The 27,031-nt window shown below is 44.9% G+C and overlaps 1 protein-coding gene across 2 annotated transcripts in view; it reads left to right on the top strand.

Moving 5' to 3' along the window:
• The first annotated feature begins 494 nt into the window (after positions 1–494).
• The window catches only part of PPP4R3A (protein phosphatase 4 regulatory subunit 3A), a 60,020-nt gene continuing 33,483 nt past the window's right edge, over positions 495–27,031 (top strand). Inside the window, exons 1-4 of one of the 2 annotated variants that reach the window (XM_066607550.1) lie at positions 495–1,220; positions 7,633–7,688; positions 20,216–20,314; positions 20,796–21,413. In XM_066607550.1, coding sequence (XP_066463647.1) covers positions 1,079–1,220; positions 7,633–7,688; positions 20,216–20,314; positions 20,796–21,413 — 915 coding nt within the window. In that variant the 5' untranslated portion in view covers positions 495–1,078. The remainder of the gene's footprint in view (positions 1,221–7,632; positions 7,689–20,215; positions 20,315–20,795; positions 21,414–27,031) is intronic. The other variant, XM_066607551.1, reaches the window with a different exon arrangement.

Here is a 27,031-nt window from a genome sequence, read left to right on the forward strand (position 1 = left end):
TTACATGAGGTAACATTGGGGTGAGACCACCCAGTAACACACGGTGCCCCCGCTGTATTATACACTACATGAGGTAACATTGGGGTGAGACCACCCAGTAACACACGGTGCCCCCGCTGTATTATATACCACATGAGGTAATATTGGGGTGAGACCACCCAGTAACATACAGTGCCCCCACTGTATTATATATTACATGAGGTAACATTGGGGTGAGACCACCCAGCAACACACGGTGCCCCTACTGTATAATATATACTACATGAGGTAATATTGGGGTGAGACCACCCAGTAACATACAGTGCCCCCGCTGTATTATATATTACATGAGGTAATATTGGGGTGAGACCACCCAGTAACACACGGTGCCCCCGCTGTATTATACACCACATGAGGTAATATTGGGGTGAGCTCGCCGGCCCCCTTCTCTTCTCCCGCGGGGGAGCGCAGGAGGGAGGGGACGAGGGAATATGGCGGCGACGCTGTGACGGACACACTGGGCCAGGCACGGCGGGCAGAGAGGGCGGGGACACCGGGAGTGAGCGGAGAGCAGCGGCCGGGACACTGAGGACAGGCCCGGGCTCCTCCTCTCATCTTCCCGCCATCAGAGCAGTGAGAGCCCCCGGGCTGAGGCCCGTCTCATCTCCACCGAGGACCGCAAGGGGTTAATCACCGCTGAGAGCGGGAAGCCTGCGGGAGCAGCGCTCGGCGGCGGCGTCACGGCACACCGGCAGACTGAGGCCCACAGGGGTGAATAGGCAGCCGTGGTTCTCTTTACAGTAAAGCCCGTGGATCGGGCCTGCACTCTGGGCTGGGGGGAGCAGTGGAGAAAGAAGCCGCTACGGGTGTCAGGAAAGTCCGGGGATCGGGCCTGGCGGGCCGCGTCGTGAGAGGAACCAGAAGAGCTGGGGCCAGACGACCGACTTGCCGGGCTGCGGCCTTCAGGAAAGCCCGGAGATTGAGGTCTATTTTCCGGTCTAAGGCTTCTAGGAAAGCCCGAGGAGCGGGCCCTGCTGATCGGGGGACGGGGGTCACGATAGCCCGGGGATCGGGCCTCCCGGAGCGAAGAGCCGCCAGGATGACGGATACCCGGCGGCGGGTAAAGGTCTATACACTGAACGAGGACCGACAGTGGGACGACCGGGGCACCGGCCATGTGTCCTCCGGCTACGTGGACCGGCTGAAGGGCATGTCCCTGCTGGTGCGGGCCGAGAGCGACGGTGAGTGCCGGCCGCGGGGCAACCAGCCCGGTATACTGGTGGATGGTGGCCGCAGCAGCTGTCAGGTGTCTGTATGTCGTGACATCCGTCCGCGACATAGTACGCGGCAATACTGTCAATGGCCATTAATCAGCGCCCATGTCAGCTGCTGCTCTCTGGTAGCTTCACTTCTACCAGATCTTACTGTAAACATCGTGAAAACCTGTTTTTATCTAGTCCTGCTCAAGCTGAATGTCTGTTACAGTGTATCAGTGCAGATAATCCTCTGTGTAGTCTCTCTGCAGGCTTGGGGCTATTACTGGCACTGATACATTGTAACAAACCTGTGTGATTGGATCCACCTCTGTAGGTAAACAAAACATACAGTCCGTTCACACCAAGATGGAATGTTGTTGCTAGAAAGTTGCAAAACTTCATTAGTCCTGCGGTAACCGAGTGCATGTGGGGCCGTGTGCTGTCCGTGTGGGCGCATGGGCAGCACACCACCCCATTATAGCCGGGGGGACTATGAGGATTGGTAACTCCATGCATGTCCTGTGCCCGTCAGGCATGTCTATGTATAGCAGACAGGGGGCCGTGTGCTGTCCGTGTGGGCTCATGGGCAGCACACCACCCCATTATAGCCGGGGGCACTATGAGGATTGGTAACTCCATGCATGTCCTGTGCCTGTCTGTGTATAGCAGACGGGTCCGTGTGCCATGCGTGTTGTGCCCAGTCTCCTGGTAAGTGTGCGCCCGGCCTTGTGTAGAGTGCTTCCCTGTCTAGAAGGGCTGACTCTCTTGTGGGCAATCCTTGGCCAGGTAGCAGATCTCCAGGGTCTCCCTGCTACATCAGTTATCATCACCACATTGACTTCCATTGGTTTTCAATGTTGCAGGCCTACATTACACTATTTGGCCGTGTGTCGTGGCCCTAGCCTTAATGTGTTACATAGTCGCACTGAAAGATATTGTGATACATGATTGTGCAGAGTCCCCCAGAAAGAAAGCTGCTCCTTTAGGCCTCATGTCCACATGCAGATTGGTTTTCCTATACGGGAGTCCACAGCGGAATCCGACCCTGCCCGCGGCCGAGGAGCCTGCGGGTCTTCTACTTACCTATGCGGATTGTCTATCTTTTTCACTGCAGATGTGTGCAGAAGCGCCGGCCGGTGCACCTATGCATTGGCGTTTGTCTGCTTTTTAACTCCTGCATTTCCGCAGAATCCGTGGTCTGTCCGCAGTACAATTGCGGACAGGCCATGGATCGGACTGTTTTCATTGACTTCATTGGAAGCCGTGCATGCGGGAACCGCACTGGAATGGAGCATGCTGCAATTTGTTTTTCGGACCGAAAGTTCCGCAAATCAAATCTGCATGCTTTATTTTATTTGCAGATGCCCGTGTTTCCCTATGGGCAGCTTGATTTGTGGTACTTCCACATGGGTGCCCCGCTAATCAAACACACCAGTGGACATTGGGCCTAGGGGTACGTCCACATGGGATGTATTTTCCACAGCAAAAAATCATTTGCAGGGATAAAAATGTGCAGCATAAACTGACGCTGCGGGTGTAAGATCCTCATCGCAGGTCAGTTTACACTGCATTTTTATTCTGCAGAGCATGGATGACATATTTTACATCTCGTCCTTTTTACTTAGTATGTTAGGCTGAATGAAGACTATTTCTTTTGCTTGTTCTGGCTGCATGTGAATATACCCTTTAGGGGCTCTGGCCAATAGAGGGGTCCCAAGTGAGACCCCCTACCTGTTCAGGTCATAATTTGATAATTTCTGAAACCTTCATTTAGATAAGCCTTGGCTATTATATGTATCTTATCGCATGAGCACATACCTAGGAATTGCATTTAATATATTCCTGTGGGATTGCATTCTCATATTTGATGTTATGGGTCTGCAGTTTATTGTGATTGCAAAAACTGCTGTGTTTTGCAAAAAAAAAAAAAATTCTGCAATCGCATAATACCAACTTAATAGCGTCCCTCCATTCTTGCAAATATTGCAGCTGGTATATCATGTGGTTTTATGCTGAGACTTAATGCAGTATGATCTAGTCCCCCATTACCTATGTTATTATGTATCCTATTATTGTCGCTGCATATGTTGTGTATGAAGCGAATATGACATGGTTATTCCCAGTTAACCAGATACTTTACCTTACACTTGCTGTCATATTTGCCCCTGCATTTGGGCCATTCTTACAGTCACTGCTTTTTACAGCGTTCTGCGGTGGGCATTTCAAAAGGCTCACTAAACGCTGTTAAATGCCTCCATTGCTTTTAAAGGGGCTTCGCAGACTAGCGTACAAAAGCCATGATTTTCTAACACGGTCTGCTCTATTTAGTGCTTTTCGGCGCTTTTTAATGCACCTCCTCACCCGTTGACAAGATGGGATGTGTTAAAAAATTGCTGTCTTTTAGGCCTCGTTCACACGGATGATATGGCATTGCTGCAAGAAAATTGCAGTGATATTGCATCGCTGGACCGTGCAATATCGCTGAGTCTTCTCGCGGCAATGCCGTGATTTCGTAGCACCATATGCAAGGATTTTCTGGGATGGGGCTTGAAATAAAAACTCTACCCTGAAAATCAGCCATAGCTGAAGGGGGAAAAAAAGTACATCTCACGTCTTCTCCCCAAATCCCAGCACTGATCTTCTCTTCTGGACGGGGGTTGAAAAATACCCGCCTCCTGGAAGCTCTGACTGTGATTGACTGATGCTTAGCCAATCAGAGCCAGTGCTCATTGAATGGCTGTGATTGGTTAATCGAGCGCTGGTAGTGATTGATTGGCTAAGCATCAGCCAATCACAGCCAGCGCTTCAGGAGGTGAGGATTTTTCAATTCCCGGCCAGAAGATTATGAAGAGAAACAGTGTTGGGACCTGGGCAGAAGACGCAGCCGGGCTGACAGCGCTTCTAAGGTGATGTATGTATTTTTAATTTTTGCCTGCAGTCAGGCCTTAGATTAGAGCTTTCACAGTAGAATTTCCTACTGTCAGAGTTGCATCCCACGAAAATCACATTTTTGTGCGATGCAACAGAGAGGAAGGCTCCATAGGCAAACATGGACTACAAAACCTCATGAGTTGTGGGCATATATATCGCCGGACCTGCGAGGTTTTTGTGTCGAGTTGTTGCATGCTACAAAACATCGCATGTGCGAAGTAACCCATAGGAAAGCATGGGCTTCACATACATTTGTAGCAATGCAACAAAATCATGTGACTTTGTTGCCCGTGTAAACGAGGCCTTAAATGCGGTGGTTTACAGACGGCGAGTGAGAGGGGCCTTATGCATGCAGTAAACACCAATGCTTCTGTCCATAAGTGCAGTGCCAGGTGTGACCGCATCTTTACAATGAGCTAAGATTACATCCACATGAGGGCTCCTTCACACGGGTGTGTTTCTCAACAGTATTTTGGGAGCCAAAACCAGAAATGGAACGTACAGAGAGAAAGTATAAGGGCTCCCGCACACTTGCGATTGCGTTTTTTGTTAACGCGATTGTCAATGGGACTTTCTATTGTAAAAAAAACACAACGCACACAGCTGCGTTTTTATTGCGCTGCGTTTTTAACATTAGATAGTCCCGTTGACAAACGCAATCGCATGTGTGTGGGAGCCCTAATGGAAAGATTTGTGTTTCTTCTGCATTTTGGACCCATTCCTGGTTTTGGCTCACAAAGTGCTGATTAAAAATACCGCCATATTATGGAGCCCCAAGACCTATTTTCTGCATGGGAGAATCCGTGGCAATATCCATGTGTCGATTTGCCTTAGGCCGGGTGCACACTTTCCATGTGTGTATTGTGCCTAAGGCTTGGTTACAGCTTGCATCAGACAACACCTGTCCGTGCGCTGTCTCATTTACATGGTGGTAACACATGGGCATGCATTAACATGTCCTTTTTCTCATCTGTGATCCGGACAGGGATAGGACATGCGATGAGTTTTTTTTCTCATGTGTACCACTGGTCTACTTTGACCCTCTGAAAAAAGACAATCTGCAAAGCTCCATAGGCTATACTGGGACTGTGTGCTGTCCGTGAATTACCTCTGACAGCGTACACCTCCAAACACGTTAGTATGCCGGAGGCCTAAGACACAGAATTCAAGTAGATAATAAATAGAGAATGGAATATACATGATTCAAAAATAGTGGTGCAAAACTAAGGCTGAATTCTTCATACGTGAATTGACATAAAACAGCCAGAAGGACATTAAAAGGTAGAAGAACTCTTCAGGCCTCATGTCCACGGGGAAAATAAGATCCGCTGCAGATTCTCCATGTAGAATCTGCAGCGGGTCCCTCCTGCCCCGCGGACATGAGCGCCGAAAATAAGAATTTAAAAGCATTTACCTATCCGGCGCGGGCGGGGAAGGTCAGCTGTTCCTCACGGCCGGATCTTCTTTTTCGGCCAGCGGATGAATTCCTCACGCCGTCGGCACGTCGCCGGCACGTCGTCGACGTGCCGCGCGCATGCGCCGGGCACATCCGCCGAGCCGAAGCAAGGAAGATGCGGCCGTGAGGAAGAGGAGACCTTCCCGGTCCGCTACGGATGGTAAATACTTTCAATTCCTATTTTAGGTCTCCCGCGGATCCGGACAGCTTCCATAGGCTTCAATAGAAGCCCGCGGGAGCCGTCCCCGCGGGAGACCCGCATGAAAATGGAGCATGGTCCGGATTTTTCCATGCTCCATTTTTTTTAAAATCCCTTTTATTGACGATCCGCGGGTATTTATCTACCCGCGGGTGGTCAATGCATCCCTATGGGATGCGGATCCGCATGCGGGAGATCCGCTGCGGATCTTAAATCATATTTTGCCCGTGGACATGAGCCCTCAAGCTTTCGTGCACCTTACAGGTGGTGGATGGGGGCACCATTAGTGACACTAGATGACCTAGAACAACACATCTCCGCTGCAGGGGAATGGATAATAGAGGACATTCTCGGATGCACCTGGGCAGACCTGGATTACCAACTTGATATCTGCAGTACCAGCAACGGCACCCACGTCAAATCTGTGAGAGGCATTACAAACTTGAAAGGTTCTTTCATCTTTTCATGTCATTCTGGCTCTTGTATGTCAATTCAAGTATGACTAAATCAGTTTTACTTTTGGATCGTTCTTTTTGAATCCTCCTGCACAGATCAAAGTCGTGACTGCATCCGCAACGCACATTTGGCATTGCTTCTTGGACGTTATCCGTTATTTTGTCAGTATTTCTCGGTTTTATTTAAGTGCTGCTGTGTTAAAGGGGCTGCACCAAACAACTTTTATCATCGCTAAGACCCCCAGCGATCCCACAAACAGGGATCCTGTGACTCCCCCCTATCTCTCCACTGCTCCCTTTATCCCCAGTGAGGAAGGGAATGAATGGAACAGTGGTCACAAATATGCGGTTCCATTTATTTTCCATTGGATTGTTGGAGATGGCCAAGCGCTTGTACTCGGCTATCTCTGTCAGCCCCATTGGTATGAATACAGTGGCACCACGCATGCACAACCGCTGCTCCATTCAATATTCACTTCACTAATCCTGGGCGCATGGCGAGAAGAGGGGAACAAGGGACATCTGTTTTTGAGATCGGTGGTGAGACCCACGCTGATCACACTTTTAGCACCTTTCCTATGGATAGGTGCAAAAACATTTTTGGGGTACATCCTGTTTGAATATCATCTAAGATACCTGTTTATATAAACACACTTTTGCTTATATGACCAAGCAGCTTCCGCTTCAGTGTCAGTAGTTTTATATTTATTATGCAATATTCTAATAGTGTGTATGAAATGAAGCTTTGCTTTAATGCGTGCCTTTCTGTTATTTTGTCATCTGAGTAATGTCCACGGCCGTGATTTCGCCACGGGGGAAGAGGGAGGGAGCACTAAAAGGTCTCCGCAATGAGCCTATATTAATGATAGGCTCACCGCAGAGAATCGCGGCATGCCGTTATTTTAATCACGCAAGCAGAAAAATCGCTATGATTTTCCGCTCGTGTGCAGTAGGCTGCGCTTTCCATAGTTCTCCACGATATCACTCATGGACAGCCAGCCGAAGCCTTAGTACTGCGTAGGGTGCTGCTCTGTTACCACCAATATTTCTTTTATTCTAGTATTGTCCATGAGGTTCTCCAGGACTCTTTCTTGGATTCTGTGTTCCCGACTTTTACTTTTCTCGTACCCTCCTTGTGTACTGTGTATTGTCATCTGGTGCCATTGAGTTTCCAGTAGCAGCAGCATCTTGTACAGTAAACGGTCACATTTCCTTTTCTGGAGACGGAGTCTCAAGTGACGTTTGTTTTTCTCCTTTTAATTTTTCCAGCTGATACCACTTATAAAAAGACGTTTGGTTATATAGAGATTGTAACCATGCTGGAATTACTAATTTATATGTATTCTTGCTTTCTAGGCTCGTTACTTTTGGAATCAAAAATTAACCCAAACACTGCTTACCAGAAACAGCAGGTAAATACTGAGGGGTCTGCTTATATATGCCATTGCTGTGAATGTTGGAAGTGAACTGTTTGCTATGCAGCTTGGAGCAGGTGGTACTCGTGTTTTATTTTATCTAGATATACAATGTTTGGTTTGTAAGATGCTAGATTAAACTGGGCTACAAAACAAAACTTTTTTTTTTCTTTCACAAGATTTTTTATGGTGAATCCAGTAGTATTTCACGTCCTGAATTCAAATATGTTTTTTCCATCAGGCAGGGTTTTTTGTGACTCATATTTCAAGTTTTATAAAATTAGTACTTGTATAAGTCAACATTATGTGAAATATAGTTAACCTAGAACAGTGATGGGGAACCTTTTAGAGATCAAATGCCCAAACTGCAACCCAAAACCCACTTATTTATTGCAAATTGCCAACATGTCAGGGGGCGGGGCTTATCACGATGTATGATTTTTACTTCCGACGTTATAAGAAGTAGAGGTCCATTTCAAAATAGACAGGGAGGAATGCCATGTGTTGTCGTTTTGGAGTTCCACTGGTGCAGATTTTGACTGGCAATCAGCTACGTATACACAGCTGATATCCTACTACACGGTGCTCCCCTTCATCTCCTATGAGGGCTTCCGGCTCTCAATGCTCTGTGGTTTCCAGTGGTCTGTACTGGCCTCACCTGACCTGTGGTGCCGCACCTGATCAGACCACTGAAGCCGGGGAGTGCTGACAACTGGAAGCCTTTGGAGGAGGTGATGGGAGCGCCGCATAGTATGAAATCATCTGCAGATACGCGGCTGATTTCCAGTCAAAATCTGCACCAATGGTAAATATTTTGACTTTTTTTGGATGTGGAGATGCTGCGGAATTTGCCATGGAAAGTTCCACTGTGGACATTCTGCATCATTTCCGCCACGTGTAAACATACCTTTAGCCAGCTTGAGGTATGCTGCCATGTGCAGAGTGGCCTCAGTAGTAATAGTGTCCCCTGCCGACAGTAGCCCCAGTAGTAATAGGGACCTCCTGAGAATCATATACTTTCTCTTTGGAGCGCCGCTGCTTCTCTTCTCAGCTATGCTGCATGACGCACACACTTACGGAAGTGTGTGTGCCTGGACTCTTCCTCTCCTATGGAACCAAGGAGGAGAGGTCAGGGGAGAAGATCCCAGGTGCACACACTGATGTCAGAGCATGCAGCCGTAGCAGCATTGCTGAGTGATTACCAACTGGGAAGTCATGGACATAGGCTGGTATGCACTATGTTGGTAAGCAGCCGTCGACATGCGTGCCAACAGAGAGGGCTCTGCGTGCCATAGGTTTGCCACCACTGGAGCCGTATTACTTCATGGCTAAAAGGTAAGTATTGCTGTTCATGAAGGTGAGTATTCTAATTCTCCTACTTCCCCTCCCCTCTCTCTATAGCTGGTATGATTACCACCATCTTCTCCCTACAATGCCCTAGCACTAGCCTGCTCTTATATGGGCCAGTCACTGTGATGCATATTTGGGAATGGGGCAAGTACCTATTGTTAGTCTCGCCTTCTTCCCCTTTGTGGTTCCTGGCTGTGAATCCCTTTTCCACCTCCACCTGATTGGGGGAGAGGTGCTTCTTGTGATGCTAAGGCCTAGGCTGCTTCTCAGGGGTGAGCGATTTGCCATATCCTAAGCCATTCCTTTTCACCGGCTCCTACTCCACACCTCCAGGGGTCGTGGTGCTGCAGCAGTGCAGTATTCCTGCGTGCGATGAGTGTGTTTGGCACTTCAGCCTATTTTTGCCTTTACCTGGGTCAGTAGGACCATTACTGAATGGGGGCTAAGCGACTATGTCGTGGCATCCTCTCTGGCTCTCCTCCGGAAGAACCAGCAGGCATTGAAAATTATACAGTATCTGTGAGGCATCCCTAGATACAGCCGGACTATTAGCTTAGGCCTTAACAGCTTCAATAACCTCTCACTCTATGGCTCAAATCATTGGCTGCAGATGCCGCCTCTAAAAGGTGATTAACATGTATTCCCTTTGCTAGTTTGCGCCCCTTTGGCACCAGACTGGATAACATTATTTATGAGGCCACTGGTGGTGTTGTAGTAATAATATAAATGTGTTTCTTAAATCAAACATATATATTATATCCACCTTCATAGGAAATAGCTAGCAGTTAAATGGTTAACGAGCTCAATATTATACCCTGGTATGTACACATACAATGTTGAAGTTAAACCTCCCACTTATGGTTCCCAGCGCTAGCTATCAAAGGGAGGAACTTCTTATCTGAGAACTTCCTGTGGTGCAGATTGAAATATTAATAAAGTCTATGCTACTTGGGTAGATAGGAATTACGTGTTCACATAGCGACATACACCTGGGGCGTAAACATATGTTAATCATTAGCGTTCTTACATACTAGGCCAATCGTGAATTGTTACAAGGTTGGGGGGGGGGGGGAGCGTGCTTGTAATTGGTGCGCTATATACAACTATATTTGTATTTGTATTACCTTTGAATGAATCAGAGGAGTATTGGAAACTGATGGATAACATCAGTCAGTTCAAATACATATATTCATGCATGAAGCTTCTCATTATAACCAATCTGGAGCAGATCAGTGAAATCTTCTGGAATATGATTTATTCCCATAACAGTGGTAAGAGCCCTTCACAGTATAGACACATAGTAGAATAATAACCTTTATTTTGATTTCTTAACAGCAGGGCACAGAGTACGGTCGCGTGCGTCTTGCTTACATACAAAGGATAGCAAGTGCAGGCAGCCTAGATGGACACCCATGTAAACTAAACTCAGACACAATTAATGTTAAGAACACCTACACGAAAGATGTTCCGCAAGGGGTCACTGTCTGGAAATTGGACTGTCCTATCTGTCAGTATAAGTGACAGAAAGATTCTGATCCCTTAAGAGTATTGTTGGAGGTTTCGTGTATTGTCTTTTCATTGGGTGGGTGTTGCATATTACAATAAAGGTGCCAAAACTAATTTCCCACTTTAAGTACAAGGGTTCAGTTATTTTAATTTATGATGTAATGTTTTTTTGGTCTGTGGTTCTTTCGTGATGTACTAATTACTGGTCATGTGGCTTGACGCGTTTTCCTGCTAATGGTAGTTCATCAGGTAACCAGAGGATATTAGGACAAGATTGTCAGACGTATAGGGCCTTGGATAACACGCGTCTCATACGTAGACTCTCTTCGGCAGAACAATTGTGCAACCGAGTATTGCTTCAACATTAGTTAGGTCAGCAGCGCCTGTATCGTATGGAGCAGGATTTCTTGGTATATAGTTCGCGCCAAAGTCTCTAGTGGCAAGGATATATATTATATAATTTTCCCAGGTTCAACCCCTTTTTTTGACATTCGGATGTTGGTCTGATAGCGGCCAGAATAAACCATAAACTCCAAACTTGTGTGTCCAGATCTCAGGACCCCCAGACTCGAGCAGTGAATAACTTCGTAATTCCCTGTACCGACTTCCAGGTCCTGTACATTTTCCCTCCCTTTCTAATCATCCTACAACTTCTCAAGAAGGTTAAGATAGAAGGCCTTCTGGTAATTCTCATTGCTGCAGACTGGCCTCGACACACGTGGTACGTGCATCTTGTTGATACTCCGTGGCGCCTTCCTCCTTGCGAAGATTTTCTTTTACAGCAGCCCCCCTTCCACTCGAGTTAGTCTGTGCTTTGTTTAACGGCGTGGAGGTTGAAGTTGCGGTCCTGAGGCCTGTGCAACCTGTCATTCAGACTGATGAAAGCTAGAAAGCCCTCCTAGTCCCATTTTTATTATTGCGTCTGGAAGACTTTCTTCCTCTGGTATGAGGAACGCATCTTGCGTCATATGCACTTTTTGCTAGCTCTCCTCTTGCCCTTCTTTCAGAAGGCGTTGGATATCGGCTTGGGCCTCAGTTCCCTGATGGGTCAGGTATTGGCATTGTCAGTTCTTTTCCAACACCCCCTGGCTTCAAAGTCGGACGCCCATACCTTTATACAGGGGGTTGCTCACGCTGTCTCCTTGTCTCGTTCTCCTGTCTCGTTTTGGGACCTCAATCTGATACTAAACGTGCTGTAGTCTCATCTCTTCTAGCCTTCGCCCAACATCTCAGCTCTTTTATGCTGGAGGGTAGCGTTTTGTTAGCGATCGCTCCAATCTGCATTTCTGAGCTCGCAGCCTAGTTGGTCATGTTTTTTTCAGAAGCTCTTGACTTTTTTTGTGATTGCAGATGGCCTGAAATGTGGCTAGGGGCTTCTAAGACCATCCTTATGTAGGTTCAGGTCAGCAGTAGCAGAAGCCTATTGTGCTAAGGGCGAGGAGCCTCCCTTATGGGTTACAGTGCGCTCTACTTGAACAGTGGGTGCCGCCTGGGCGGTATGTAATGGTGCTTGGTCTTCAAGTGCGTAAGGCCATCTCTATACATCTTCTCTAATTTCTACCATGTGCACATTTTTTTTGCATTTGCTGACGCCTCTCTTTGTTGAAGAGTTTTGCAGACTGCCATAAAGTGACCGCATGCTTCTTTCCCACCCCACCCCCCAAGGGACTGCTCTTGAAATGTCCCACGGACTTCTGCTATATCCACCATTGCAATGTATGAGAAAATTTAAGATTTTTCTAATTTTTTACTTGCCCTATGATCTTCTTCATCTCGTTCATTGAAGGACACATCACCCACCCAAAGCGATCCTAAAAATTTCCGATGGGGACCTCCTTGTTGGAGCGATCTTCCTGGAGTTGCACATGGTTCTATACTATTGTGTTTGTAATGTTTTACTGTTGGACTTTAACTGTTTTAATCTATTTCCATCCTACTTGCTGCTCCTACTGCTTGCATACAAATAACAGCAGAATAAGGCCAGATTCACACCACATTTTTGTATCCTTCCCCACGCACATGAAAGGGGAATCTTTTTTTTTTTCTTTTTTTTTTTTAAAGGCCTCATGTCCATGACCTTTTTCATGCGGACGAACTGCGGATCGTCTGCGCTGAAAAAAAATCTGCAACCTCATCTCCCAGCCTTTTCCCCACCTCCCTAGTTGGTTTTAACATTCAAATCCACAGTGAATACACAAATGTATTTGCGGATCCTAAGCTCCCATAGAGATGAATGGAGCCACATCCACACGTAGCATCCGCAAATTCACAGGTGTTAAATGAAGTGCGAATGTCCCATGCTTCTCTATGGGCGGCTTAAACTGCGGATCAACCACGTGGATTTTGCAAATGCAATCCACTCGTGGACATTGGGCCTGAGAATAGTAATGCTGTTCGTTTTTTTTTTTTGTTTTTTTTCTTTCGTCTGGCATTTTGTATCACATCTGCAGATGTGAGCAGAGCCTGAAGTGATGATTGTGAAATCACAAGTTTATTAGGGGGGGGGAAGACTTCAAAACAACGCATGGTACCATAGGATGCCTATCCTGTAGACTTCCATTATACAAAAATAAAAAAGCAGCTCTGTCCTGAAAGAAACTTGACGGACACCTCTAAACGTGACAGAAGCCCCATTGAAAATCTGTGGATCTTTTATGGAATTCACAGGTTCTGTTTAAAAAAAAAAAAAAAAAAATGTGTGTATGTATATGTAATAATTTTTTTCTTATTTTACATAATCACATACTCACAGAGGCATTGCAATAGGATTGCCAAACGTGATGTTAACAAGCCTAAACCTTTTAAAAACTTTAAACCTCTTGGAGGCACGGCCATTTGTTTTCCTCCTCCACTTTCACAATATCACAACTTTTATCTTTCTGTCAACAGCTGTATGAGGGCTTGTTTTTTGTGGGACAAGTTGTATTTTTCAATGGTACCATTTACTGTACTGAAAACCATTTAAAACTTTCTAAGTGGGATGAAGTTGAGGGGGAACTTGATTTTGTGTTCTACACGGTGTGGCAAAAATGACGTTGGCTTTATTCTGTGGGTCAGTACATTTACGGCGATATAAAATTGTATTTTTGGCTCTTTTTGTAAATATATATTTAAATGTAAAAGTTATAATATTATTCAAAAGAATTACTTTGTCACCATTTTCAAATCACCATAACTTTATTTTTATGTCAGTAGTGTTGTGTGGATTTTTCCTTTTTATATGGGGTGTCTAAAATGACTAAAAAAAAAAAAAAAAAAAAAAAAAGTGCCGCTCTGGCGATTTTTTCTTTTTTTTTTTTTTTTTGTGGCTTGAATAAGCGTCTGATCACTTATAAAATATACTGCAATACTTCAGTATTGCACACAACTCCAAATAGATTTGACACATTTTTTGGCAGTTCGTGTAAAAATCAAATCCATGTCAGCTATGAACCACGTCCACTCCTGCTGATCTTACCCAATTTTGGGTAAAGGGACAAAAGCATAAAAAATACACTATTTTCATTTTAAAATAAAAAAAATAACTTGATTTTTTTTATTTTTTTTTTTGTAATTTATTTTATTTTTGCACCAGAAACTGGGGCAAAGTGCCTTGATGACTCCCCCTTATGTTTAACCCCTTAACGACTGCCCCATCGGGAAACTACGTCCTCAGTAAGTGGGCTTTAATCCTAGAGGACGTAGTTTTATGCATCCTCTTTGGATTAATGCCCACTGGCCTGAGGACGTGACAGCTCCATGCTGCCTGTGCCCGCAGGTAGCCGACAGCATGGAGCTGTCATCTCCCCCCCCCCCCCCCCCGATATTGCGATCGGCGGTATTCAATGAATAGCGCCGATCGCAACAAAAAAGGAAAGAAAAGTGCCTAAAAAGTTAGGTATTCAGCTGCCCTGATGGATCGGATCCATCAGAGCAGCTGAAATTTCTTACCTGGCTTGTCGGCGGTGTCCCCCGGAGATCGGGTTTTCCCGGACCCGCCGGCGGTCTGCTGCGCATGCGTGCCAGACGATGACGTCAGGCGAATGCGCAGAAGCCCAGGAGCCCCCGGCAAATTTGAAGTCTCCCGGCTCCTGAAGGTAGCCGGGAACCAGGAGGTGTTACCGGGGACCGCGGTGAGCGGTTCCCGGGCCCGCGATCGTCGCTATCCAATAGATAGAGGCAATCGCGAATAAGTTAAAAAAAATAAAATAAATCAGTTTCACCTCCCCTCATGGATCGGATCCATGAGGGGAGGTGAAAATACTCACCTAAGTCCTCCCCGATGTCCCGGGACCCGAATCCCCGTCTGCGCATGCGCGCCCGATGATTGACATCGGGCGCGTGCACAGACGGGCTCGAGCCCCGGGAAATTTAAAATCCCTCTGCTCTTGGCTGCCATGTGTAGCCAGGAACAGAGAGATTATACCGGGGACATGATCACTGTTATCCAATGGATGACAGTGATCATGTAAAGTAAAAAAAAAGTGGGGAAAAAAAAGGGTAAAAGTAAAAAAAAAAGTTTTTAAAAAGTTAAAAAAGCTTGCGTTTCATCTCCCCCCCACCGATCAAATCTGTGAGGGAGGATGAAATGACGTACCTAAGGCCCGCGGATTTATCCGCGGACCTTACCCCAGCTTCTGCGCACGCGCCCGTCGCCAACATGGCGGACGCATGCGCAAAAGCCGTGGATTGCCAGGATAATGTAAAATCTCCCTGCTCCTGGCTAAAAAACTTAGCCGAGAGCCTGGAGATTTCACGGGGGGCCGCGGTGAGCGGTTCCTGATCACGTGTTCGCCGTTATCCAATGGATAATGGCGGTCACGTAAAAGTTAAAAAAAAGGTGAAGCTTCATCTCCCCTCACCGATGTGATGGGTGAGAGGAGATGAAACTTTTTACCGGAGGCCTCCGTATTTGCACCCCGACGCGATCTTCCTCCGTGAACTTACCCGGATTCTGCACATGCGACCGCCGGCAAAACAGCGGAACACATGCGCAGGAGTCGGGGAGCCCAGGAAATTTAAAATCTCCTTGCTCCCAGCGGCCAACGGTCGCCGAGAGCCTGGAGCAGTGACGGGTGGCCTCGTTGAGCGGTCCCCGGTCACGTGATAAAAAAGTAGCGATCTGCCTTAGGCCGGTCTCACGTGACCGGATAGGAATTACAGATTCCGCATGCGTCTGATCCGCGGTAATACGCAGATCAAGCGCATTGGATTACACAATTCCGCTCACATTAGCAGGTCGGAATTGCGTAATCAACTCGCAGAAAAGAGAACGCAGCAGGTTCTATTTTACCGCGGATATCCGCAGCATGGAGCCCATTGTGCTCCATGGTCGCGGATATACCCGCAGCCCATACGCAACTACAATGTATACGGGCTGCGGGTACCCGGATCATCGCTAAGCGACTGTGCGGGAAATACAAAATTTAAAAAAGTACTGCGAATGACCGCCCGTGTGAGTAGGCAGTTATGTGCAGTACAATAGGCGGCCATACACAGAGACACAGCTGGGATCCGCTGCGGGCCTCCGCAAGCGGATCCCACCTACGACCGTGTGAGCCCGGCGTTATTCAGACTGCTACCTGTAATACACAATTTACAAGAAGCCCCGGGAACGCTCGCCTTCATGCAGTTCCAGGAGCAGCTTGTTGAGCGTCTTCTGTGCGAGACCGCCGCACATCATCAAGTTTGCGGAGACTCACAGAGCGCCACTTTTTACACCCTATACCCACCACTTAGGTCAAGAAATGACCCCCAAAAAGCATGAGAGGAGGGGGGATACACGGTTTTATTGCCCCATGTACCCATCCCAACCAGACTCCGTAATTACCCCTGTCTTCGGAAATACTACACAGTTCACATTATTACTTTTATCTAAGATTTGGGGAACGCCGAAAAGGGCGTGGAGTGTGTGGGGGAGGGGCGGGGGATTTTTAGGGAGTCAATTTTTATTCCGTACAAATGAACAATGGGGCCTGGGATTTATTCAGTTCTGCCCTGAAATCCAACGGGTGTTCCCTGCATTACAGGCCTAACCATGTGTCCTATAAGTAGATTAGGGCCACAATGGGTATGTTTTTGAACACGGGACAAATGGGGGTATCCATTTTGGGCTGAAGGTCTTCATTCCTATGTAAACTGTACAAAAAAACAGTTTTAAAATTGGCAAAAAAATGAAAAACGTAATTTTTTCCTTCTGCTTTGCTTAGATTTATTCAAAAACTGTGGGGTCAAAATACGCAGTACACCCCTAGATGAATTCATTAAAGGGGTTGTCCCGCGCCGAAACGGGTTTTTTTTTTTTTAAACCCCCCCCCCCCCGTTCGGCGCGAGACAACCCCGATGCAGGGGTTAAAAAAACAACCCCCACAGCGCTTACCTGAATCCCGGCGGTCCGGCGTCTTCATACTCACCTGCTGAAGATGGCCGCCGGGATCCTCTGTCTCCATGGACCGCAGAGCTTCTGTGCGGTCCATTGCCGATTCCAGCCTCCTGATTGGCTGGAATCGGCACGTGACGGGGCGGAGCTACACGGAGCTACACGGAGCCCCATAGAGAAGAGGAGAAGACCCGGACTGCGCAAGCGCGGCTAATTTGGCCATCGGAGGGCGAAAATTAGTCGGCACCATGGAGACGAGGACGCCAGCAACGGAGCAGGTAAGTATAAAACTTTTTATAACTTCTGTATGGCTCATAATTAATGCACAATGTACATTACAAAGTGCATTATTATGGCCATGCAGAAGTGTATAGACCCACTTGCTGCCTCGGGACAACCCCTTTAAGGGGTCTAGTTTTTAAAATGGGGTCATTTGAGGGGGTTCTTTATCGTTTTAGACGCTCAATGGCTCTATAAGTGGGCAATGGGGCCTGCAATTTATTCCGCTGTACCCTGAAATCCAACAGGTGCTCCTTCCATTATAGGCCTAGCCATGTGTCCTTTAAAGGGGTTGTCTCGCGGCAGCAAGTGGGGTTAAGCACTTCTGTATGGCCATATTAATGCACTTTGTAATATACATCGTGCATTAAATATGAGCCATACAGAAGTTATTCACTTACCTTCCCTGCGCTGGCGTCCCCGTCTCCATGGCTCCGTCTAACTTCAGCGTCTAATCGCCTGATTAGACGCGCTTGCGCAGAAGGGTCTTCTGCCTTCGGGTCTGTCCGGCAGCAGCGGCGTTCTGGCTCCGCCCCCTTCTACGCGTCATCGCGAAGCTCTGCCCCCCCATGTGTGCCGATTCCAGCCAATCAGGAGGCTGGAATCGGCACACGCGAGGGGGCGGAGCTACGCGATGACGCGTAGAAGGGGCGGAGCCAGAACGCCGCTGCTGCCGGACAGACCCGAAGGCAGAAGACCCTTCTGCGCAAGTGCGTCTAATCAGGCGATTAGACGCTGAAGTTAGGCGGAGCCATGGAGACGGGGACGCCAGCGCAGGGAAGGTAAGTGAATAACTTCTGTATGGCTCATATTTAATGCACGATGTATATTACAAAGTGCATTAATATGGCCATACAGAAGTATATAACCCCACTTGCTGCCGCGAGACAACCCCTTTAAGTAGATTAGGGCCACACGGGGTATGATTCTGAACACGGGACAAACAGGGGTATCCATTTTGGGGTGAAAGTCTTCATTCCTATGTGTGCTGTACAAAAAAACCTGTTTTTAAATTGATACAAATGCCAAAAAAAATGAAAATTGTAATTTTTTTTCCTACTGCTTTGCTTAGATTTATTCAAAAATTGTAGGGTAAAAATACACAGTACACCCCTAGATTAATTCGTTAAGGGGTCTAGTTTTCAAAATGGGGTCATTTGTTGGGGTTCTCTGTCATTTTGGCCGCTCAAGGGCTCTACAAGTGGGCAATGGGGCCTAAATCACCTTCATGCTAAATTTCTGTTCTGACTACTTCTTTCATTTTGGGCCCCGTTGTGCATCCAGACAAAAGATTAGGGCCACAATGGGTATGTCTCTGAGCACGGGACAAACAGGGGTATCCATTTTGGGGTGCAAGTCTTCATTCATATGTGTGCTGTACCAAAAAAGCAGTTTTTAAAACTACAGAATTGCCAAAAAAACGAAAATCACATTTTTTTCCTTTTGCTTTGCTTGAATTCATTCAAAAACTGTGGGGTCAAAATGGGCAGTACACCCCTAGATAAATTCGTTAAGGGGTCTAGTTTTCAAAATGGGGTCACTTGTGGGGGTTCTCTTGGTTTTGGCCGCTCTAGAGCTCTACAAAAGTGCTATGGGTCTAAAACGCCTTCAAGGAAAATTTATGTTCTGAAAGACACCGACTACTCCTTTCATTTTGGGTCCCGTTGTGCATCCAGACATAAGATTAGGGCCACAATGGGTATGTTTCTGAACACGGGAGAAACGGGGGTATCCATTTTGGGGTGTAAATCCTAATTTTCATGGGCAATATAGGAAAAAAATATGTCTTTAAAATGACATATTTGCAAAACTATGACATTTTAATTTTTTCTCCTCTAAATTGAATTAATTCCTGAAAAAAACTGGTAGGGTCAAAATACTCATGACACCCCTCAGTGAATACATTAAAGGAGATGTCCCGCGCCGAAACGGGTTTTTTTTTTTTTAAACCCCCCCCCCCCCCATTCGGCGCGAGACAACCCCGATGCAGGGGTTAAAAAAACCACCCGCACAGCGCTTACCTGAATCCCGGCGGTCCGGCGTCTTCATACTCACCTGCTGAAGATGGCCGCCGGGATCCTCTGTCTTCATGGACCGCAGGGCTTCTGTGCGGTCCATTGCCGATTCCAGCCTCCTGATTGGCTGGAATCGGCACGTGACGGGGCGGAGCTACATGGAGCTACACGGAGCCCCATAGAGAAGAGGAGAAGACCCGGACTGCGCAAGCGCGGCTAATTTGGCCATCGGAGGGCGAAAATTAGTCGGCACCATGGAGACGAGGACGCCAGCAACGGAGCAGGTAAGTATAAAACTTTTGATAACTTCTGTATGGCTCATAATTAATGCACAATGTACATTACAAAGTGCATTATTATGGCCATACAGAAGTGTATAGACCCACTTGCTGCCTCGGGACATCTCCTTTAAGGGGTGTAGTTTTTAAAATGGGGTCATTTGGGGGGGGGGGGGGTATCTATTATTCTGACACTCATGAGCCTTTGCAAACTTGGCTTGGTGCAGAAAAACAAAGTGTTCCTCAAAATGCTGAAAAGTAATGTTAAATTTGTACGTCCTATAAATGGTTAAAAAAAAACACAAGTTTTTCAAGTGTGCATTCAGAATAAAGTAAACAGATGGAAATATACATCTTATCAAAAATTTGTACAGTATGTTTGGACATATTTGAGATATTACAGTTGAAAATTTGAAAAAATGACAATTTTTTCAAAATTTTTCCAATATTGGTACTTTTAATAAATATACACAAATTATATCTGTCTCTTTTTACTACCAAAATGAAGTACAACATGTGGCGAAAAATCAATGTCAGAATCTCCTGGATATGTAAAGCCTTTACGGAGTTATGCTACGTTGAACGACGCATGTCAGATTTCCAAAATTTGGCTCCGTCACTAAGGCGCAAACAGGCTTCGTCACTAAGGGGTTAAGATCTTCACTTCAGTAAATTTTCAATCATGAAGTCATTGGGTTTTCTGATATTAAATTGCTGGTCCTTTATTCTGTTTTGCAGGACACATTGATTGTTTGGTCAGAGGCTGAAAACTATGACTTGGCTCTTAGTTTTCAGGAAAAGGCTGGATGCGATGAAATTTGGGAGAAAATATGTCAGGTACGTAATGAGATTCTGTGTTTAAATCTCATGCTCTTAGGGCAGCATCATAGCTTCCACTTAAATATGTCCACATCCATAGACCAACGAATGGATGTTAGCATGTAAGCAAGTGGATATACAATGGATTTTATCCATTGTATTAAAATCTGTTGGCCCACAGCATATGATCTGGCCCTTGGGTTACATTCACTAAAAAGGAGTAAATTTGGCTTCACTAAACATGCGGTTGGTATTTTAGGTCATGTTCACATTTGGCAGGTTTATTGCAGGAATTTCTGCAACCATTGCTACAACAGATTTCATTGCCCATTTGTGGGGTTTGTGACTTCATGTAAGAGAGAGAGCCATCTTCAGACCCCACAGATCCCATGTGTCAAGAGTGTTTCGTGGTTTTTTACATATGTTGAAAGATTGGTGTGTGATATTATATGATCAATAAAACAAAAGAAAATAAACATAATTATTCTTTTCCCTATAGGTACAAGGGAAAGACCCTTCCGTAGACATCACTCAGGATCTGGTGGATGAATCGGAAGAAGAGCGTTTTGAGGACATGTCCTCTCCAGGCTTGGAGTTACCATCCTGTGAACTTAGTCGGTTAGAGGAAATTGCTGAAGTTGTGGCCTCTTCGTTGCCCTCTCCGCTTCGCCGTGAAAAATTGGCTCTATCCTTAGAAAATGAGGGGTACATTAAAAAACTCCTTGAACTTTTCCACGTATGTGAAGACCTGGAGAACATTGAAGGATTGCACCACTTGTATGAAATTATCAAGGGCATCTTCCTCTTGAACCGAACTGCACTCTTTGAGGTCATGTTTTCTGAAGATTGCATTATGGACATCATTGGCTGCCTGGAGTACGACCCTTCCTTATCTGTACAGCGCAAACACAGGGAGTTTCTAACAAAAACTGCTAAATTTAAAGAGGTAATCCCAATATCGGACCCAGAGCTAAAACAGAAAATCCACCAGACGTACCGGGTGCAGTACATACAAGATGTGGTATTGCCCACCCCTTCTGTCTTTGAAGAAAACATGTTGTCTACTCTCCACTCCTTCATATTTTTTAATAAAGTGGAAATAGTTGGGATGTTACAGGTGAGTCTGACATGTCTTCTCCGCCCTCCAACATCTAGCCACTGAGAAAACCAGCTGATCTCTGATCGTTATGTAATAACACTTTCCAAATGTGTATGGTTTTCATTTGTGTGTTTAAACTATAGTTAATGAGGTTTGTGTCCCATAATTACTAAATAACTTATGCTACCAACCAGAAGATGTTGATAAACTTTTATAGAAGAGAGCAGAGAGTCATATTTTCATACAGTAGACAGCTGGCCACAATGGCTGCAATCAGAGCAACTTGACTCCGGTCGTGATTGTTTAACTGATTAGATGTTTCAGTCAATTCTAATCACTGCATCTAAACGGCTAGATTTTCCAGACCTGCCATTTAATTTCAGCCTACTAAAACCCTAGGGAGTAGCCTGTAATAAGTCAGGTTGGGTTCTGGTGTGTTCTGCCATTCTCCTAAAGTCTACAATATTTTGTTAATACCAATCTCTTCACTTATCTGTCATTCATAGAAGAAGAAACATAATATTGCAGCTTTTAATAGCCAGTTGCAGTACTCTAGGTGCCAACTTTTAGGGTCTGCTCTCATGGTGGAACAGAACTCTGAATTTTCCACATTTTGCATGTAAAACTTCAACAGAAATTTGCTGCTATTCAGCCATGGATTTAGCCCTGTCAATGGACAACATCTACATACAGAATTCTGACATGTCTGATCTATTACTTCTTGGTGCCATTTTGCATGGAAACATACCAGAATTCTACACACAGATGCTGTCCAAAGAGAGGGCTAAATCCACATGGGGATCTGTGGCAGAGCCTTAAGGTACAGTCGCATGTGCCTAACATCAAATCTCATTCACATGGTGTATATAAAAAAAACATCTGCTTACAATCGACTGCTGAAATGATCTTTTAATGTGGGTTTTAAATCTGCAGCAGGTCAGTTTATGGTCTGGATTGTCAGTGCATATGACACCCTTTGCAATGCATGGGGTGAGTTCTTTAGCGTAGCAAAATCTGCAACAAATTGTGAGAAATTTGGCAGAAAACCCATCCTGTGTGGCCGTACCCTTAATTGCCCAGCAATAACAACTTTCATAGATGGCAGAAATAACTGAAATATGACATAGTAGAAGTTTGTTAGGGTTTCTGCAGTCATCAATTCCACAATATTATCAATTGCTTTCATGAGCCCCATAGCCATGCTCTGTACCAGCTGCTGACTGTGCACAGCTCAAGCAGGGCTTCTCAATCTGTCGGGCGACAGTCAGGAGGACCCACACGTCAGCAAGTTTTGACCTGCTTTTATCTGTTGTGTATGGCCAGCCGAAAAAAACTATTCCTAAGAACTCAGTGGGATCTTGTCGGTTATTATGAAATCTCACATTCTTGCTCATACTTTTTTTCAGTAATTTGTAACCTTTATTACAAAAAATCCCATGGGATCCTTCCAAGGTAGTATTGATCCTATATTGTAAATTCCTCAAAATACATCAAGACAAGGCAAAGGTGAATAATGTTAAATTTAAAATATAATCTTTACTGAGATGAGATTAAAATAGGATTCCTCAATAATTCACAATAAGTTTGTCTAAATCCAGCATGCCAAAAAAGGGCATTGATAATTATCACGTGTCTTATGCCATAGTTACTTACTTGTGGCTGTGTAGATTATGTGGCAAAACATACTTCAGTGACCATAAAGGTGCCTTGCAATAAAATCGCGTGATCTGAGAGTAAGTGAAAACGCTGAATTATGAAACCAATGATTTTCAATGGTTTCATTCCCATGTGCGATGTTTTCACTTATGCAAAGTTGTGAGATTTATAAATCGCAGCATGTCCGATCTTTCTACTCTGCATTTTTTTTACAAAATATTTATTTGGTCCTGTTTATTAAAAGGCTCATTTTGGAAGGGGAACTTTTTTTTTTAACACAGAGGAATTTAAATTCTTAGTGCAGGGTTCTCTGGTTGTACTGCATGTTAAATATAAAATATTTGAAGAAAACGATAAAAGCTCATGGGCCCGGGTGCAAAAGTTTATCTTTGGGCCCCCCAACTTCTCTTAACCCCTTAACGCAGAGGCATAACTTGAAGCTCCTGGGCCCCAATGCAAAACCTGTAACCCCTAAGTTTAATGCTTTATTCATAGTACGGGGCTCCCCATATGGAGAAGACTCCTGGGCCCAGGTGCAACCGCATCCCCTATAGTTACGCCAGTGCCCTAGTGGCCAGCAATTCAGGGTGTGTGTTTGTTTTAGTTTTTTTCCCTTTCCAGCTCACAAATATTTTAGGTAAGTAGTGATTTCCACTTTAGTTGGTTATCACATAAGCACAAGTTTGTTGAAAGGTTAGTGACCGTCAGTGTATCACCTTCAAGAGATGTTTAGCGTACCAGTGTATTATATTGTTTAGCTTTCAGTGCTTTTCTGTACCACACTTATATTGATGACACTCAAATATCTCTCTAAAGTCCAGTTGTTCCACTCCTCTAACTTTTCTAAAACTCTACATGGAGAAAACTGAACCCATTATCTTTTCCCTAACCTCACTCAACAGATCCTTCAGACTCAACAGTCACAATCAATGGCTCCATACTTTCACCAGTCCCATGAGTTTGCTGTGTCTGTGTAATATTTGACTTCACCCTCTGCAATTCAAAAGTTTTAGTCAAATGTGAGCTTTCCTCAGCCCTGAGTCCTCAAAAGTACTAGTGCATGCCCTCCTCATCTTTCGCATAGACTTACTACAACGTCCTTCTCTGTGGGCTCACATCGAATACTTTTGTGCATCTCCAATCCATCCTCAAATCTACTACCTGGCTTATCTACCTCATTTCCCCTCTACCAATCCCTTCACTGGCTACCCATCATCCAGAAAATCCAACTCTGGATAATTGTGTCCAAGATTTGTCCTGTGTCGCGTATACTCTGAACCTGGTTCCTCAACACATGAGATTCTCAATCGCCTTGGAAAGCTTCTAAAAGATCCTGAAAATCCACCACTTTAGAAAAGTTTACAATCTACAGTAATCCTGCTGCCACAACTTGAGCATCTTTTACTCTCACCTACTGTCTGCTTTCCTCTCCCTTGTAATCCGTAAACCCTTTAAGGCAGGGTCTGCTGTATTAATTTGTTAGTCATTTAGTAGATGTTCCTGTGGTTTTACATATGTAATGTATTTAACTTGTTAGTGACCCTCCATACGTCTTTTTTGCGATGCCCAGTAACTATCTTTCTTCCAGTGCATGTGCCTTTTTACGGTGCTGCATTGGAAGCCGGGCACTGGTGTCTCATGCCGGGCATAGCAGAGGTTGTCAAATATTAGCTGTGCTCTTGCACTAAATGCCGGAATGAGAGCTAGCTCTGCTCCCACTAGTTTATCCTTAATAGATGCCTCCTTCGGTGTGACCGCAGCATCTAAAGAGGCTGACAGGTAGGAAGCCCCATCTGTCACATTTTGGTCCCCTGCTATGCAGTTCCACGGTTCTGATGAGTTATGGCACTGCAAGGCCTAAGGATGGCTCCCTGGTTATCTATCTACAGTGGCCAATTCAGCCCCGCCAGTGACTGGATCTAATAGGCTTGTAGACTTCATGGCAATACTGAAGTATTACTGTATATTCTATCAGTGATCAAAGCTGATGAAACGCAAATACCAAAATGGGCCAAAAATGAAAAGTGTGTAAAACAGCCAAAAAACGTTTTAGTAAAAAAAAAAAAATGGAGAACTCAAACCCCTCCTATTTCGCCTTTTTATTATGAAAAAAAAAAAGTACCCATGCACAATGGGTATTACCACGTTTGTAATGACCCTAATGAAGTTAAAATAGTATTTAACTTGCACATAGAATACCTTAAAAAAATTTAATTGGCCAAAATTTGTTAATTTTGTGTATCCCACCTCAAAAGAAACTGAATAAAAATTATGAAATAGTCGTATGACCCTCAAAATTTATACTTTTAGGATCTACAGCTTGCCCCGCAAAGAAAAGCCCTTATATAGCTTTGTCGACGGATAAATAAAAATGTTATGGTTCATTGAATGTGGCAATCCAAAAATACATTGTTTTAAAGGTTATGTACACCTTTGCACTTTTTTAAATCAATATGTTGAAAATAAAGACTTTTTGTAATTGGGCTTTCATTAAAAATTTCTGATTGTTTTGATCTCTATGCTTACATTGTTTTCCAAGGCACTGCAGATTGGAGGACTGAAATTATAGCGCGTTCAGTAAACTGGCTCCTCCTCAGCCTGCTCCTCTGTTGTGAACATGCATTCACTGTCTTTCCCTCGAGCTATTAAATGGGGCTATATAACCTTGTCGGAGATAGTGGAGAACAGAGAAAGATACTATTACAGAGGGCTGCTATTCACTTTGGCTGAATTTCTGCTTTTGCCAGCAGTGAGAGGGAATGGCCAAGCAAGCACCCAGGGATAAAAGCTAGTTGTGTAGTATTGAGTGGGTGTGCTTTATGCTACACAGTGTCTGGAAGTGGAGAGGGGAAGGGGGAAGTTGAGCTTGTGTGCATTTATGACTAGCCAATCGGTGCTGGGAACGCCAGGAGCCAGAATGTATATAGGAGAGGCTGCAAACAAAGTATAGGCTTCCTAAATGCATGAGAGGAAAAACGCAATGAAAATAAAAGTGCTTATTTTTCTACAGGGGTTTAGTGAGATGGGTGTTCATTTTTCATGCACAAAGGTTTCCATAGTCTAAGAAAGTATTTCTATTTTGCAAAAGTAGTAAAACAGAAAAAAATGTAAATGTGGAATTGTTCTAATCTTGCTGATCCAGAGAAAAATTCCATCATGTTTATTTATACTGCATGCTATAAAAACAAGACTAAAAAAAACTTGAAATTTTTTTTGTGCTCCCTCCCTCAAATGTATCCAACTTGCCCCTTTAAAAAAAACAAAAAACAGGCCTTTATATGACCATGTGGGGGGAATGGCTCTTGGAATGTGACGATGAAGAAAACTGTAAAATTGTTTGCTCATTGGGGCCTAAATTGGACCGATTATAAAGGGGGTAACACCCATGTTTTAGGATAGTGTTAATGACTTGAGTTAACTTAAATGATTCTGCATTGACATTGGTTCCTTTAGGTGGAGTTATGGTCTGAGAAGTTTGTTTAGACTGTAAGCTACTGTGAGCAGGAACCACTTTACTAAATCTGTTTTTCTTTTTGTATGATCTGTTCATATTACTTTGTATATTTTATTTTCCTTCTTTTAAAGGGAACCTGTCATGTCCTGTAAACACCATAAACTGGTGCTTGTAGGACAGGGTTCGAGGAGTCTGAGATGTGCATTTTATACTTGCCTCGTTTCCCGTTCCCACGCTGTCATCGGCGGAATTTGGCGCTCCGTCATTTAGTTTGACTTTCTTCAAGTCAGAACAGTGGGCGTGCACACGCCCTGGCTGAAATAAAGTGTCAGACTTGCTGACACAGCGCTACTTCTGCTGATGACCATGTGGGAACAGGGAGCTCGGTAAGTATAGTATTTCTGGACTTCTTGTTCCCTATCCTATGAGCAACATAACTTAGTTTATGGTGCTTCTAGAATGTGACTGGTTCTCTTTAACTTGCAGTAATCTTTACTTTCAGGATGGCAGACCTAGCTCACTATTA

Source organism: Eleutherodactylus coqui, chromosome 6 (assembly GCF_035609145.1).
Source record: "Eleutherodactylus coqui strain aEleCoq1 chromosome 6, aEleCoq1.hap1, whole genome shotgun sequence".
NCBI lineage: Eukaryota > Metazoa > Chordata > Amphibia > Anura > Eleutherodactylidae > Eleutherodactylus > Eleutherodactylus coqui.